The sequence below is a fragment of the Ustilaginoidea virens genome, chromosome 2, assembly GCF_000687475.1.
Source record: "Ustilaginoidea virens chromosome 2, complete sequence".
Lineage (NCBI taxonomy): Eukaryota > Fungi > Ascomycota > Sordariomycetes > Hypocreales > Clavicipitaceae > Ustilaginoidea > Ustilaginoidea virens.
Genome location: NC_057317.1, coordinates 4,371,004 through 4,387,456, shown reverse-complemented (window position 1 = coordinate 4,387,456; position 16,453 = coordinate 4,371,004). Strand labels below are relative to the sequence as shown.

Sequence of the window (16,453 nt, the reverse complement as noted above, 5' to 3'; positions counted from 1 at the left end):
GTGGCAGGCAGAGTATTCGAGCTTCGCCAGAGAACTTCAAGTCTATCTTGCCATTTTAAACAGCTGGATAAGTTGCGCTTCTCGTGTAACGGAGAAGTCGTCTTTTACCTACTGTAGTTTTTCCCAGCATTCGGGTCAATGTATGTCTAAATTCTTACATTAATAAAACATGGCTTCAGAATCTGTGGGGATTAGAATAATTGCGCACTACCCTAAAGAGATCCCTAAAGAGATCCCTCCACGGCGGCACCTAACGTACCTGCAAACCTCCTATCTCCTAGGAGGTAGGCACATGACCTAGCTGCTGGTACTTATTAGACTCACCTGACACAAGAAATGCCGCATTGCACTCACAACCCGGTAGCGCTGAACAACACTGCGAATCGAGCCTTGACGGTTGTAGGAAGCTATGTCGTCATGATACCTTGCTTTGGCTCTTACTTTGGCACTTGGAAATCGGCGTTCTCACGGTCGGAAGAATTGAACAAGCCGTTGCAGCGGTCCCTGCGGCTATAAACAATGTCGTCTGCGATGTACAGAGTACATTTGCAGCTTCGTGCCTCTTCGCTGCGGACCGCGGGAGGCAGGTAGCCCAAAGGAACCTACCATCGCCACCACGAAGCTCATGGCGTGCGATCTAGCTGCCGGTACCTACGTTTTTGGCTGGCGGGAACGGATTTATCGCAGTCTCCTCGTGTCACAAGAGCGCCAACCTTTGACCAGAGGTCGTCGGGTGGCGCGAGTTAGCTACCGCCGATACTCCGTAGTCAAGTATATCTCGGGCGCCGGCTAGCGACGGCGAGGTACAAGGAACTTGGAATTTCCCAGCCATTCGCGGTGGGTGCCTTGCCGCCACTTGCTAGCGTAAAGTGGCAGGCACCTCCAAAACGAACACGTGTGTAGAACTTTTTCTCAGCCTGTGTGCTCAAGTGCCAGGCAGGCATAGGCATAGGCATCTTCGCCAGCCTTTTCGTTTAAGACGCCACGTGGGGTCTGATTGCTTAGATCCGACAAATCGGCCATGCTGCGGTGCTGATCTGGCTATACTGCCTTTCAACCTTTTTTTTCTTCCCCATCATCCCGTGCCTCGTGTTCTGCTCGTTCCTCGATCCCGCCGTCTCTGTTTGTCCTGCTCGGCTCGTCGCAAAGCCCCCCCCCCGGTGTTTGTCACCGAGCAAGTCATCATGGAGAACGCTTTTGCCCGACCCATCTCGACTGTCCTCTCCCACTTCGGCGTCGACGAGCATAAAGGCCTGTCCAATCAACAAGTAGACGAGCTGCGAACAAAATATGGTCGAAATTGTGCGTCTTATTCTTGGTCACCACAGCCCCCCCCCAATCCATTCGTTGTTGCTCGCTTGCTCGCTTGCCTTCCCAAAGGCTTCATTTTCCTCCATCGCAATACCCACCCCACCATTGCTGGTCCATGCGGCAAAGTTCCTGACCTTGAAAACGACAGCTATTCCGGACGAGCCTCCTACTCCCTTGTGGGAACTGATATTAGAACAGTTCAAAGACCAGCTAGTCATCATATTGCTCGGTTCCGCAGCCGTCTCGTTTGTCCTGGCTCTTCTTGAGGACGAGGGCGGTTGGAGCGCCTTTGTTGACCCCGCAGTCGTATGTAGTCCCAAGCGGATTGTCATCCTTGGAATCCCTGAACATGAAAAGAAATCCCGCTTGGCTGACGATTCGATTCGCCTTCCGTCCTTCCTAGATCTTAACCATTCTGATACTCAATGCCGTCGTTGGAGTGTCCCAGGAGAGCAGTGCTGAGAAAGCCATTGCTGCTCTGCAAGAATATTCTGCCAACGAGTCCAACGTTGTGCGCAATAACGGCCATGTCTCCCGTCTGAAAGCCGAGGACCTTGTTCCTGGCGACATTGTTACTGTTTCTGTCGGAGACCGCATACCCGCCGATTGTCGCGTCATCGCCATCGAAAGCAACAGCTTTGCAGTCGATCAAGCTATTCTGACTGGAGAAAGCGAAAGCGTTGGTAAAGATGACGAAGCCGTCGTCGAGGACGAGCGTGCCGTGCTGCAGGATCAGGTCAACATGCTCTTTTCCGGAACCACTGTCGTCACGGGTCGCGCCAGGGCTGTTGTGGTTCTTACCGGCTCCAACACTGCCATCGGAGATATTCATGAGAGCATCACCGCCCAAATCTCCGAGCCCACCCCTCTCAAGCAGAAGCTGAACGATTTTGGTGACAACTTGGCCAAAGTCATCACCGTCATTTGCGTTCTCGTTTGGTTGATCAATATCCCCAACTTTAAGGACCCCAGCCACGGCAGCTGGACCAAAGGAGCCATCTACTATCTCAAAATTGCTGTTTCACTTGGCGTCGCGGCCATTCCCGAGGGTCTTGCCGTCGTCATCACTACCTGCCTGGCTCTAGGCACGCGCAAGATGGCTGCTAAAAATGCCGTCGTCCGCAGCCTGCCTTCAGTCGAAACTCTGGGAAGCTGCAGTGTCATCTGCTCCGACAAGACTGGCACCTTGACCACGAACCAAATGAGCGTCAACAAGATTGTCTATCTAGATGAAGCCGGCAACGATCTCACGGAACTCGACGTCGAAGGCACAACTTTCGCTCCCAAGGGCGCCGTCACCGCCGGCGGCAAGCGTTTGGAGAATCTCACCGAATCTTCCGACACTGTCCGCCAGATGACCGAAGTTGCCGCCATCTGCAACGACGCTCACCTTGCTTACGATTCCCGATCCGCAACCTTCTCCAACGTCGGCGAGCCTACTGAAGGTGCGCTCCGTGCCCTTGTCGAAAAGGTTGGCCCACGCGCTCCCCACGGTGCTCATCCAGAGGATTGTCTTCACCACGCCAGCTCCCACTACGAGATGCAGCTTCCACGCCTTGCTACTTTCGAATTCTCTCGCGACCGAAAGAGCATGTCCGTGCTGGTCCAAGCTGGAAAGCAAAAGAAGCTTCTTGTCAAAGGTGCCCCCGAGTCCATTATCGATCGCTGCTCTCACACCCTTCTCGGAGCCAACGGCAAGAAGGTTGCTCTTGACCGCAAGCTTTCCAATCTGTTGATGAAGGAAGTTGTGGATTACGGTAATCGCGGCCTCCGTGTCATTGCACTGGCCAGCATCGACGATGTTTCAAACAGCCCATTGCTGTCTGCTAAGACCACGGAGCAGTACGCCCAACTGGAACAAGGCATGACTTTCTTAGGCTTGGTTGGCATGTTGGATCCTCCCCGAGAGGAGGTTCCTGGGTCCATCCAGAAGTGCAAGGAAGCCGGCATCCGCGTCATTGTCATCACTGGAGATAACCGCCACACGGCAGAGAGTATTTGTCGCCAAATTGGCGTTTTCGGCGCGCACGAGGATCTCACTGGCAAGAGCTACACGGGCCGGGAATTCGAAAACCTCAGCCCTGGAGAACAGCTGGAAGCTGCAAAGAGAGCCTCCTTGTTTTCTCGCGTTGAGCCCGGGCACAAGTCCAAGCTTGTCGACCTGCTCCAGTCCCTTGGGCACGTCGTTGCCATGACTGGAGACGGTGTCAACGACGCCCCTGCGTTGAAGAAGGCGGACATTGGTGTTGCCATGGGTTCTGGCACTGACGTCTCCAAGCTGGCTGCGGATATGGTCCTCGCGGACAGCAACTTTGCCACCATTGAGGTCGCCATCGAAGAGGGTCGCGCCATTTACAACAACACCCAGCAGTTCATCCGGTACCTCATTTCTTCCAACATTGGCGAGGTTGTTTCCATCTTCCTGACCGCTGCTCTCGGCATGCCTGAAGCTCTCATTCCGGTGCAGCTGCTCTGGGTTAATCTGGTTACGGATGGCCTTCCTGCAACCGCCCTTTCCTTCAACCCCCCCGATCACGACATCATGAGACGCCGGCCTCGGAAAAGGGATGATGCTCTGATTGGCGGATGGCTCTTCCTGCGTTATATGGTCATAGGAACCTACGTCGGACTGGCCACTGTTGCTGGATACGCTTGGTGGTTCATGTACAACCCAGAGGGGCCCCAAATCACTTTCAAACAACTCTCCCGTTTCCACCACTGCACTGCCGACTTTCCCGAAATTGGCTGCGACATGTTCTCAAACGACATGGCCAAGGCGGGCTCGACGGTATCTTTGTCCATCCTGGTTGTCATTGAAATGTTCAACGCCATGAACGCGCTTTCGTCTAACGAATCTTTGCTTTCCTTGCCTCTGTGGAAGAACATGATGCTGGTCTATGCCATTGCCTTGTCTATGGCCCTGCACTTTGCACTTTTGTACATTCCCTTCCTGCAGTCTCTTTTTGCCATTGTGCCCCTCAATGGTACAGAGTGGAAGGCAGTTGTTTTGATCAGCGCCCCTGTCATGTAAGTCCCCCCCCCCTCTCTCTCTCTCTTCTTTTTGGCCCCAGCAACTTGCTTTGCTATGGAAAAACCTAGACTGACAGTGACAATCTCTTTCTTTTTTCTTAGCCTGCTTGACGAGTTGCTTAAATTTGTCGAGCGAAATTTCTTCATGCAAACGACTACGTACGAGACACAGGCGACCATCAAGGAGGACAAGAAGCAGTTGTAGAGAGAGTGTAAAATTTCTCCCCCAAGTCAGAGACAATAAAGGAAAACAAGAAGCAATATAGAGTAAAATATGAGAAGCAATCCTGCATAAACGCATTGATTGAGCTAGACTTTTGAGACAAATTTGTACCAATAGCTATCCAGCAAAAAGGCTGGAAACCGGGTTTTCAGAGCGAGCGGCTGGGCTAATGGGGGCCAACCACCTGTTGTACGAGTCCAACGACGATCAGAAGAAAAAAAAAACTCATGAGAGATGTTGAGGCAATCGATCAGAAGCACAAGTAAATGAAGTGAATCGTGTTGAGTGTTGTTGAGTTTTGCGTGGTCAAGTTCTTATTTGTGGCATCTCGACGGCAGTCGAGCATCTAGGTAGTCGTACAGGGGCATATCTACTGTACCCAAACCCGCCTTCTCTACCATCCTCGGCCCATTCTATGAAGCGGCCACGCTTGGGCATCAGGTTGCCAAAGCGTCCCCGCCCTCGCCGCAGCGTCAAACTCGAAAGAGGAGCCCGCCTTAGTCTTGTCGACCCTTTAGTAATCTTTTGGTGACCTTGTCTTTCTCGATAATGTAGACATGTGCACCCCAGCCGGAAAGGGCGTCTCTGTCAACGGCATTTAAGAGAGATTGCGAGATGGTTTCGAACAGAGCCTCGGGGTCCTGTTTTGCCACCAACAGAGGTTAGCGCAAGGAGTCTCTCTCTCTTCGTCGTTCTTCCTCGTTCTTCTTCCTGCTATTCGAAAACAGATTTTGGGGGAAGCCTCTTTCCGAATGCATACCAGCTCAGGCTCCCACAATCCCTCACACATTCCAAAAAGCTGTTCCGAAGCCGTGCCCGAGACAATAAAGTCCTTGGCAAAGTCAATGCAGCCGATGCTATCGAATCCGCAGATGAAGGGCTTGCCGGTCTTGGGATCTAAACCAGCGACGACGGGGGACACAAAGTAGGGGCCGAAACGGCGTTCGTAGAGCGACGACGAGACCAGGTTGGCAAAAGTTCGTGGAGCAATGTCTCGTTCCTCTCGAAGGCGGTACATGTTGACTTTGTACCGGAAGAGGTCGGACACGGTACTGACATCGGTAGCTAGGCCGGTCAAGCCGAGGAAGACGCCTCCGTACTGAAAGATCTTGGGGAAGTTGTTGGACACGGTCAGGGCTTGCAGGCCGAGGCGGAGGTCGCAGGCTATGGCGACGCAGTCCTTGCCGACCATGGCGACGCAGGCGCCTCCATCTGTTTGGCACGGGCAAGGGAATGGGTTAGCTCCCACTCTCTGGGGAGGTTGAGTGGAGGTTCGCACGAGACGGGATCGCATCGGCAGCACGGCAAGCCCGGTCGGAAAGGAATGGGAGGAAGCACGAACTGATGGAAAACGGAGATGACTGTGTGGTCCGGGATTCAGCATTGGCAATCGCAGCGGGATCTGGGAGCTGCGAAAAGGAAAAAAAAAAAAAACAAGTTGGCCTGGCGTTTCTTACTTACCATGGCGGTGGATGGACAGGCGAAGGGTCCTCCACGGAGATGCTTGGAACTCGGAGGCGAGGCGTGCAATTGTAGCTCAAGGCCGGCGTATAGCGTTTTGGGCTTCGCGAGTCGGGCGACGGTGCATGTATGGCGTAGCGCGGATGGTGACGGGAGTGAGTGGTCTGGGAGGGGAGCTCCCTGCGCGTAAGATGTCGTCTGGTCGTGATAGTTGTGCTAGGTGAGCTGGCAAAGCGTTCGTTTCGTCTTGACTTGTTATGTGGTGCGGTGCAGCTGGCTTGGCTGTGCTGCATCCATCGGGCTGGAGGGACCAAGGCAAACGCACTGGCGCGGCCAGCAGAGACGACCATGGGTCGCTGTGATTGGCCACAGCCTCGAAGTGGCAGCTACTTCCGCCCAGTCTGCGGAGCACGAAGCAGCTGTACAGAGCAGCAGCACGGAGCAGCGGTACTCCGTACTGAGCTACGAGGTGCCTGGCACATGCCGTGTGGGTCCAGGCACTCCCACCATAGACTCTAGCCTTGGAGTCTTCGAGAAGCTCTTTCTTCTTGGTCAACGATGACGGCAGGAGCAGCATCTCGGGATAACATTTGTCATTTACGCTGCCTGCCTGTCTTCTCCCTCGCAGCTGCAGGCATCACCACCGTCTTCCGAAACAGTCGATGCATATCGCGATCAAATAGTCCGCAAGGCGTGGGTGACCTTTTCAAGTCGCCTCTCTTTTCAGCTTTCAGTGTCACCAGCCCCCACCGTGCTGTGCCGTACCGTACCGTACCGACTTGTTGGAGTACATGTGCATGTAGTTTCACTGCCATTCTTGTTCCCCGGGAAGATCGCGCACTACATATATGCCGAGGGCTCCCTCTCACCGGCCGGCTCATTTGCATCCCATAGATATCCTGGCATCATCTTTTTCACCACGGCAGCATGGCGTCCCACGTTGTTGTCATTGCCACCGACCTGCGGCGGACAACAGTCAAGGTTTCGCCCGGCACGTATCTGTCCGACGTCCTTGACCAAGCTTGCCAGAAGCTCAACCTTTCCCGTGACAAATATATCATCAAGTACGTCGGGAATCTGGTTTCTTCCTTTTTCTTCTTCTTCTTCTTCTTCTTTTTCTTCTTTTGTCCTTTTTTTTTTTTTGGTGGTTTATTTTTCTTTGATTCTGCCCTCGCTGTCCAGCTACATGTTGACCCTGTTCCAAGATGCTGACCTGCAACAGACACAAGCAGAAGCAGGTTGATCTATCTGTTCCTTTTCGCACATCAGGTCTCACGGGGGGCGCCAAACTCGAACTCGTCCAACGCTCCAACACACCCTCCGCAGTGCAAATCGCTCTTCAGCTACCCCAACCCGAGGCCAAGGATATCCCTGGAGGTCGCTTGATCAAGAGGTTCCCCGCCGATCTGACATTGTGGACAGTGATGCGCCAGTTTGAAAGCGGCGAGGCCAGTGCAGGCAGGAACATGAACATTACGGCGAGGGGATACGCAAGTACAACGAGCGGGAGTGGGCAGTTGTACTACGAGACGCCAGTGCTGAATATAATGGGGAGAGAGTTCTCGACGCTTGAAGCTTTTCAAAAGACCTTATCCCAGATAGGTCACAATTCTGGAAATGTCCTGGTGCGTCTTGGTTACAAGCGGACGGACCAGACGCTGTTTGAGGCGATGGAGCGTATTTCCGAGTTTTTCGAGGAAGCCAGTCAGGAAGCCAGTCAGGAAGCCAGTCAGGAAGCCAGTCAGGAAGCCAGTCAGAAAGCCAGTCAGGAAGCCAATCAGACAGCCAATCTGGGCGTCAAAGGAGATGCCATGTCGGAAACGGATGGGTCGTCGAGGGAGGCAGGCAGCGACAACGTTGTAGGCAAGCAGACACATGTACCTCCTGCTGCATTGCCGAAAGATAATGTCGACGCAACACCGCGGGCATCGCCGGATGGCCTCGAGCAAAACGCAACCCACTCCACCTCATCGGCGCTGCGGGACCCTTACCGACCCGTCAACGTCTTCCTCGCTCCCACAGGAACCACCCCGGCGGCGGCTTCGATCCCTGCCTCCGACTCCGACTTCACGCCAACCGTCGCTCACGCTCAACTACACCAAGCGAGATTGCTGGAGAGCTCGCGGAACAAGCGTCTCCCGTCGGACAAAGAGCTCGAGGAAAAGGCAGCTGCCGAGGACGCGCGCATTGCTTCTATCCGATCGGTTCTCGTCAAGATTCGCTTCCCCGACAACACCAGCAGCGAGTGGCAGATTGCTCCCGGTGACACGGGGGCATTCTTGTATGAAGCGGTGCGGCGCGTCATGGCAGATCCTGGCCAAGCCTTTCATCTGGTCCTGCCAGGGAGTACAACCGTTATCAAAGACAGCAGCAGTCCCTCTCATAATCTCGTCAAGGCGTACAAGCTGTCGGGCAGGGTATTGGTCAACTTGGTGTGGGAGGATACCGTGCCGTCGTCTGTGCGAAAACAACCGTTCCTAAGACGCGACGTCGTTGACCGGGGCCGAGAGGTCAGCATACCCGATCTTCCTCAGATGCAGGACGAGCCTGAAGGTGTTGCCCCCTTAAAAGAGACTCGGACAGACGACAAGAAGGAAAGAGTTGACGGGGCGAACAAGATACCCAAGTGGCTCAAGCTGGGGAAGAAGTGAGCTAGGCGTAGACGGACTTGACAATGATGCGATGAGTAGCGCGTCGCTGGCGTATTGACAAGGCGGGTGTGTAGCTTGTCGTGGACCGAGGAGCCAGCGCCAAAAGCGTACAGCAGAAACGCAATCAGCACCTCGACACGTCATCATCTTGACTGCCGTGTGGTTTGAAGGCCCAATAATACGGGCACAAGTGTGGGTGAGCACCTCGTACAAGTCATTTGTTGGTCTTGAATGTGGAAATTTCAGCCGCAAGACCGGCTTCTAGTTCCAAACGACGGAGTGTTCAGGCTCAGTTCACCATGGCACTGGAACAAATTCACACAAAAAGGTTAGCAATGACGGCCGACATGGTGCATTTTCTTTTGGTCAGGAATTTAAATCAGTCACAGTGCCCGGGAATACCAGGCGCATCGAGATTTTGCCCAAGACGCTTCTATGGAGGCAAGACTTGGTATTTCCCACAACTCAAGTAGCGGCTTCATCTGTTTATCCTCAAAACATGAAGAACCCCCCCTCCGCCACTCCATTCCCCGCCATGCATGAAAGTGAGGAAAAACTTCTCCTCATGTCGTGAAGATGTCGCCCGCACGCCGGTGTTTCCCTCTAGATGGCAGTAAAAGAACAAATCATCATTTCCCAGCCAGTCCCTTTTTTATTTTTTTTCCCTTGGTTGTTTGTGCTGCCCATTTCAATGAGAGCGGTTGGGTTTCAATTCGTTTAGTGGGCGCGACGAGACTCGGCGATGACACGCTGGAGCTCATCAACCTTCTTCTTGGCACGGCCAAAGGTACCGAGCTGTAGAGAGGACCATGTCAGACACGTGTTGGGAAGACCTCGCAGGTCTTGATTTTGGGGACAAACGTACTCTCTTCTTGGCGAGCTTACGGGCACGCTTGTCCTTGGAGTTGCGGAGCAGTTCGATGACGCGGCGCTCATAAGGAGCAAGACTGGGAAGAGTTAGAGCCGGACATTTTCCCCAGGATTCGATTTCAGATAGGCCTTTGTTCAGATAGGGGGAACTGCCGACAAAAACGGAGACGACAAGGTCCCCCCATCTCCCCCGTGAAAGGGTCAACTCGACGGGGGGGCGCCATCACAAGGGTGTCGCGGTACCCTCTCCCCTCGTCTGAAGCGGACAAAGCCCGGGTCTGCGGCGCAAAACAAAAAGGCAATCTTTGGGGTTCTTCGCATATTCGCACTTACCCAGCAACCTCCTTGACGACCTCGCGGACGAAAGCAGTGCGCTTGCTCAGGTGGCCCTTGGTACGGGAGACACGGGGCTTGACGACACGGGGGGTTGTTTTCTACAAGCGAAGAAAAAGATCCGGAAAAAAAAACAGGGAAAATGTCAGCGTCCATCGTCTGCTTTGGCAATAGGCACCGCCTCGGAGACGGGAGAGCGGAGCAGAGATCCTCCACGAGGTGAGACTGTGACAAGAGCACGTACGTGGCCGTGGTTCAGACCGACGGTCAGACCGGATTTGGCGGGAGCTTCCTTGGCCATTTTGTTTTCAGTCGATTCGGCGATGGTTGTCGACTTGGGGCGTTGGGCGGATGATCGAGAGGGAAATGGGATAAAAAAAACGAGGAGGAACCAGCTGTAAGTTCGTGGGGCCCCAGCCAACCATTAACCGGATGTTCAATTGGCTCCACAACTCTCATCTTTCTACAAATTTTTTTTTTTCCGGTACGAAATTTTGTGGGTCACGTGTCGCAACCTTGGTGGATCACGTGTGCGAGGTAAGCGATGCAAGGGTGAAGTGCTTGGGCGACGCCATGACCCCAACTTTCTTTTGGGCGACCCGGTCTCGGAGCAGGAGCATGGAAGTCGCAGTGGAAGCGCCAAGGTAGGTACTCATCAGTACTTGGAACAAGCTGTTTACAGGACTGCAACCGGGGTCGCTCCAAGTAGATTGCTCTTAGACTGCCCGCAGCTGCAAGGTCGCGTCAACAGGGCAGGTCGCCTTGTCGCGTCCCCCCCGTGGATGCAAGTACTTTACACGAGGATTCGCACGTAAAGCGCAGCAGCATTACGCGGGGAGAAAACATGACGACTACACGAGATGTCAACTCTCCTCTGGGAGTTTCTCAGCCCAGGAGGAGGCATGAAGAATACCAGTATCTCGAACTGGTCCGCGAAATCCTCGACGAGGGAGAACACAGGCCTGACCGGTATGTCTTCTCCTTCCACGGCGGCATCCACAGCCAAACCACAACCTGGCGCCGCCATGTTTGCTGATTCAAACCCGCCCAGCTAACACGGGGGAAATTTTTTATTTTTTTTTTTGTTGTTGCTGTTTCAAAGCACCGGCACCGGCACCATCAGCGTATTTGCGCCCCGTCCTCTCAAGTTCTCCCTGAACAGGGACGGCGTTCCGATCCTGCCGCTCCTCACCACGAAGCGGGTGTTTCTGCGCGCCGTCGTCGCCGAGCTGCTGTGGTTCATCGAGGGCAACACCGACTCCCGGGCTCTCAGCGACGTCGGCGTCAAGATATGGGACGGCAACGGGTCGCGCGAGTTCCTCGACAGCCTGGGCCTGACGCACCGCGAGGAGGGCGACCTCGGCCCCGTCTACGGCTTCCAGTGGCGGCACTTTGGCGCAGAGTACGTGGACGCCAAGACGGACTACACGGGCAAGGGGGTCGACCAGCTCGCCGACGTCATCGACAAGCTCAAGACCAGGCCGTACGACCGCAGGATCATCATGAGCGCGTGGAACGCGCGGGACCTGCACCTCATGGCGCTGCCGCCTTGCCACGTGTTTGCGCAGTTCTACGTGTCGTATCCCGGGCGCCGGAGACGTCGGGCCCAGGCGCCGGCCGGCGAGACGGCTCCTCCCGCTGCCGCTGCTGCTGCTGCCGCCGCCGCCGAGGAAAAGGGCCATTTGCACTGCCAGCTGTACCAGCGGTCCTGCGACATGGGTCTCGGCGTGCCGTTCAACATTGCCAGCTACGCGCTCCTCACGCACATGGTGGCGCACGTGTGCGACCTGATACCCGGCAGCCTGACCCACGTCATGGGCGACGCGCACGTCTACGCCGATCATGAGGAGGCCCTCAACGTGCAGGTGGAGCGGGAGCCTCGCGAGTTCCCCGAGCTCGAGATTTCGCGCGACAGGGGATGCGGCATCGACGGGTGGAAGGTGGAGGACTTTGTGGTCAAGGGATACGATCCGCACAAGACGATTGCCATGAAGATGTCTGTATGAGAGAGAGCGGGCCTGATGATGTAGCGAGGACAAGGCGGAGCTTGATTCAACCTCCTCGAAAAGTAATGGCGTTCGACGTTCGACGTTCGACGTTCGACGTTCGGATGGGAGCATGATTTCGCCGAGAGAAGGGACTCTCTGCGTGAAGATGGAGGCAGCACGGGTCCCCCTTGGTCGACGTTCGGATGGGAACACGATTTCACTATAGAGGAAGGGACTCACTGCGCGGAGATGCAGATGCAGGCAGCATGGGTTCCCCCCCCCTTGTCGTCGAGATGATTCTTATACACACGCATGTCCAAGAGATGGACCAACTTTTGCATCAGTCATCAAGCAAGCTACCTACCTCACCTAGGTTGGGCACCTGTCTTCAGCGTAAGAAGCGAGATGGGGCGCCCTGTTCTCCCAGGTCTTGCGGCGCGGCAGAGTCCGATTTCCTCTGCGAACCGGTTGTTGATTCCGCGGTGGAAAGGCAAGCCCAAGCTTCTGCGTCAAAAGTCAAAGTCAAAAGTCAAAAGTCATCTACAGGGTGCAGGCAGTCACGTGCACTAGTCCATCTTGCCGCTTGGGCGTGGTGAGCGAGCCTACAGCTCAGCTGCTGAGCTCGGTAGACTGCGAGCAAGCACTCCCGTGGCTCCTCGGAACAAGAAAACAAAAAACGATGGCTTAATTCTCTGCCTGGTACGGAGTAGTATTCTTACTTGCCGAGGTGATTCCAGTCCCCGTTGCCGTTGTTACATACCTAGGTAGGTATGCAAGGCGTCGGCAGCAAATCGCAGTCTGCACGCATCTGTACCTGTACCTGCAGCTGCACCTGTGGCTGCACCTGTAGCCGCTCCTGTAGCCGCTCCTGTACGGAGTACCGCCAAAGGGCCATGTGCTGGGTACGCCGCGCTACCTGCCCCCACCTCCCCGAAAGTACCAGACTGTAGATCACGAGACGGCTCATAGTCGCCAAACACTTGGGTCATTGACTCAGGTCATTCACCCTTCCAACTGCATAGTCCCGACCGTTTCGCCAACGAGAAGAAAAGCTGCCGGCGCGACATCATGCATGCGCCCTTCTCGCCATCATCAGATCGGCTCCCCCGCAGCAGTCCCTCGATATCAAAGCATGCATACCGAGGTACGCGCCAGCAGGACGTACAGCAAGCCGTAAACACCGCCGCCAGGGTTGACGCAGGCTGTTGAATCGTCGAGGGACGTCGTGAACCCGGCGGTTGACCCCCCACCCCCCTTTTTTTATTATTATTATTTTTTTTTTTTTACTTGCTTCTCCCTGCGATTCTTGGTCTTGCTTTCAACAAGCTGCTTAGTTTGGACATGCTATGCTACACCAGTTTTCTTGCAATGAAACCCGCTTCGTTGAGCAGCTTCCTCGTCCAAGTCCTGTTCGCTTGGCAGTCAGCACACTCTCAGAGCCCCCTCGGAAGCGATTCAGAATCGCCAAGCACGCGCTATGGGCTTGTTCCTGACCCGTCAATAACCGTGTCAACGCCGCTCTTCTCCGACCTCGAGCGTCTGGCCCGGCTGGTCGACATATCCTATTGCATTGGCAACACAGGTGTGCATAAGCCGTTTGACTGTCTTTCGAGATGTAAAGAGTTTCCTCGTCTGGTTCTGAAAACCACATGGAGCACGGGAATGCTTCTCGGCGACAGCTGCGGTTACATCGCGTTGGACCGCGGCAACAGGGAGGCCGGCGACAGTGACAAACTGCGCCCTGTATCTCGTGAAACAGAGGACGGCGCCATCGTTGTTGCATTTAGAGGCACCTACAGCATTGCCAATGCTGTTGCCGACTTGAGCATGGCCCCTCAGGAATACATGCCGTATCCTGCCCCTGGTGACGACAACGAGGACCACCCAGGTGGTAAAGAAACTTCGCCCGGCACGAAGCACCACAGGTGCGACAACTGCACTGTTCACATGGGTTTTTGGCAATCTTGGCAATCGGCCAGGAAGACGGTTTTGCCAGAGTTGAAAGCCCTCAGGACAAAGCATCCTACGCACCGAATACAGCTGGTGGGACATAGCCTGGGTGGTGCCGTCGCGTGTCTCGCCGCGCTGGAACTGAAGCTATCACTTGGTTGGGATAACGTGGTCGCCACCACATTTGGCGAACCTCGCGTGGGAAACTACCAGCTCTCGCGCTTCATCGACTGGGCCTTCGATCTGGACGGCACGTCCGGATTGGAACAGAGGTCGTATCGCCGAGTGACGCACAACGGCGACCCGGTTCCCATGCTGCCTCTCGAGGAATGGGGTTACAGACCTCACGGGGGCGAGATTTACATCTCAAAGCGAGAACTGCAGCCTGCCGAGGAGGACGTGCGAGTATGCGTTGGGGACAGCGACCCCAGTTGCAGCGCAGGACTCCAAGTACCGCTCCTCGAAGACGTGCGGCGGCTGTTCCGCTTTGTCCCATCATCGACGTCCACGCAGCAATTTGTTGCCGCTGGCGCGAAATCCCTGCCCACCCGCTTCAAACTCTGGCAACTCTTTTTTGCGCATCGGGATTATTTCTGGAGGCTTGGCCTATGCGTGCCGGGGGGGGATCCAGCGAATTGGGGACGAGGGCGGTTTGATCAAGAGGAATTCTATGAGCTGTAGCTGACGTTTGATGAAGCATGGGCGGTTGAGTGGTGATGGGGTCTTTTTCCTCGGCGACCCAAACTGCGTTTCAAAGAGTTTAGTTTGTAGATGATTCCCCTTGTATTCTTACGTTTGAGCGTCCGGTGCCGAATAAGAACGACAAAGCTTGCAAATACCGTTGCTGCGAGAGCAGTATAATATAGCTACTATTTTGCCTATTGCAATCCGTCTTGCTGCAAAAGTCAAAGAGTTGTCACAGCCTTTAAGTGGTAAGGGCGGCTTGAATTTTTCGGGCATTGGCTGAGCGTCTTCGGGGAAGCAATCTGCCACCATCATCGGGGACAGAAAAACTAGACGAGGAAATAGGGTTTCTCGGCCGTAACTACGGAGGTACTACTCCTAATTTTCCAGATGAGCCGCCAAAGGAAAATGGAGCAGGGACCGCCGCTGACTGTGGAACCGGAACGCTTTCTCGACTCGGGCTCTCTCATGGTTCTGATTCGACAACTGAACGGGAAGGGGTCTGCGCCGTCTGATGATGATTGTGCACATCACGTTGATCAATGGACAGACGGCGACAGAAATGTCTGCCGGCTAATGACGTCTATGCATCAGTGCAAGGCAGCCAATTCATTCCTGGAGGTTTGGTTTTCGATGGGTCCGACCGCCGTGCAAGTGTGCTGACATTGAAAGAAGGTTTCGACGCAAACGCATGCTCAACGCCGAGGAGTAGCTTTCACGGCCTTCCCGTGCAAGCGTCCACCAGCCAGCCGCTACGCTCGCGGCTCCACCCAGTGGCCCAACCCGCTGGCGCCTGTTGGCCAGTCCCAAGGTCCAGGTGGGTGGGAACTTGGAAGTTGGGTGTGCCCACCTCACCTTTCCGTTCAGCTTTCTTTTTTTTTTTTTTTTTTTTTTTTTTTTCCCTCTCTATCTCTCTCTCTCTCTCTCTCTCCCCCCAGTTGACTTTTGGGCGGGGCACCCGCCCGTTGTTATTACTGGTCGGTTGCCTGTTGGTCGCTCCTTGTTTGGAAACTGTGAAGCTTTTTCTTTGTGGTGAACGGTCAGAGAGCGCCATAGAGCTAGCTGGCTATGTACCACGTACGCCATGGAAACATGTACATATACCTCTTGTCATACACTACCAGTACCAGTTACCCATGAGCATGGCTAATTTGCGCCTGACCGGGCACGCGCTGCGCAGGGTTACTGAGGTGAGCCAAGGAGGAGGAGCACTTATCAATGATAATGATTGGACCGTGGTTTATCATCACGTCGTCACCGCAAGAGTTGCTGCGGTAAGGTTGCTGGAGTGCTGCCACGCGGAACAAGCCATCGTCCACGACAAAGCTCTTCGCTGCTCGCTCATTCGAATCTCACTCCCATCTTTTTGTTTTGCCCGCCACGCAAAATTCCAGTTTGGTGCCGAACCGAACCGCACCACTCGCGACCTGGCCAGAGGCTCAAGCGATCAATAGGTTAGGAGGTACCTACCTACCTACATATGTACCTACCGAGGCGAGGTGCCCAGGCCCTTATTACCAGACCCAAGGTAGGAACATATGTACTCGTTAACTCTGCTCTCACCTCACTCTTCACTGTTGTCAACTTGCTTTCAGATTGTCACTGCTTGAGCGCGCCAAAGCACGGGGCTACGGCCTTGCGCTAGTACATACATACCTGTAGACTGTACTTGTACTCCGTGGTCTGGTTGGCCACATGTGCAGACTTGAGAAACGCGCACCACCGCCATTCACCGTCAACCCGCCTGTCAACCCGCCTGTCAACCCGCCCAACAACTGTACCCAAGGTACCCGCCCACCTCACCTTTCCTCGTAGGTACCGCCTGGGTACTTCCTGATGCGTGTAGCTGCAGACTCTGAATCCGTCCCGTGTCTGGCCTGGTGGTTAAGTCTGTCCTGGTCTGGTCTGGTACGGTCAAGTACTTGCTGAGTCCGCAGTCCGCAGTCCGCAAC

At 54.8% G+C, this 16,453-nt stretch overlaps 6 protein-coding genes across 6 annotated transcripts; 4 read left to right on the top strand and 2 right to left on the bottom strand.

Annotated features, from left to right (window-relative positions):
* Window positions 1-1,184: 1,184 nt before the first annotated feature.
* Window positions 1,185-4,546, top strand: UV8b_02970 (uncharacterized protein; the record flags this gene model as incomplete). Its single annotated transcript, XM_043140468.1, has 4 exons — window positions 1,185-1,302; window positions 1,460-1,617; window positions 1,715-4,338; window positions 4,444-4,546. The coding sequence occupies 4 exons, from the start codon at window positions 1,185-1,187 to the stop codon at window positions 4,544-4,546; spliced, it is 3,003 nt and encodes a 1,000-aa protein (XP_042996402.1).
* Window positions 4,547-5,061: 515 nt separating this feature from the next.
* UV8b_02969 (uncharacterized protein) lies at window positions 5,062-5,756 on the bottom strand (the record flags this gene model as incomplete). The annotated part of the gene is made up of 2 exons (XM_043140467.1): window positions 5,062-5,205; window positions 5,325-5,756. The coding sequence occupies 2 exons, from the start codon at window positions 5,754-5,756 to the stop codon at window positions 5,062-5,064; spliced, it is 576 nt and encodes a 191-aa protein (XP_042996401.1).
* A 1,196-nt stretch (window positions 5,757-6,952) lies between these two features.
* Window positions 6,953-8,676, top strand: UV8b_02968 (uncharacterized protein; the record flags this gene model as incomplete). Its single annotated transcript, XM_043140466.1, has 2 exons — window positions 6,953-7,089; window positions 7,248-8,676. 2 exons carry the CDS (start codon window positions 6,953-6,955, stop codon window positions 8,674-8,676), a joined length of 1,566 nt encoding a protein of 521 aa, XP_042996400.1.
* A 717-nt stretch (window positions 8,677-9,393) lies between these two features.
* UV8b_02967 (uncharacterized protein) lies at window positions 9,394-10,180 on the bottom strand (the record flags this gene model as incomplete). The annotated part of the gene is made up of 4 exons (XM_043140465.1): window positions 9,394-9,471; window positions 9,542-9,623; window positions 9,880-9,980; window positions 10,124-10,180. 4 exons carry the CDS (start codon window positions 10,178-10,180, stop codon window positions 9,394-9,396), a joined length of 318 nt encoding a protein of 105 aa, XP_042996399.1.
* A 543-nt stretch (window positions 10,181-10,723) lies between these two features.
* UV8b_02966 (uncharacterized protein) lies at window positions 10,724-11,885 on the top strand (the record flags this gene model as incomplete). Its single annotated transcript, XM_043140464.1, has 2 exons — window positions 10,724-10,848; window positions 10,982-11,885. The coding sequence occupies 2 exons, from the start codon at window positions 10,724-10,726 to the stop codon at window positions 11,883-11,885; spliced, it is 1,029 nt and encodes a 342-aa protein (XP_042996398.1).
* A 1,350-nt stretch (window positions 11,886-13,235) lies between these two features.
* On the top strand, window positions 13,236-14,498 carry UV8b_02965 (uncharacterized protein; the record flags this gene model as incomplete). Its single annotated transcript, XM_043140463.1, has 1 exon — window positions 13,236-14,498. The coding sequence occupies one exon, from the start codon at window positions 13,236-13,238 to the stop codon at window positions 14,496-14,498; it is 1,263 nt and encodes a 420-aa protein (XP_042996397.1).
* Between the last annotated feature and the right edge of the window lie 1,955 nt (window positions 14,499-16,453).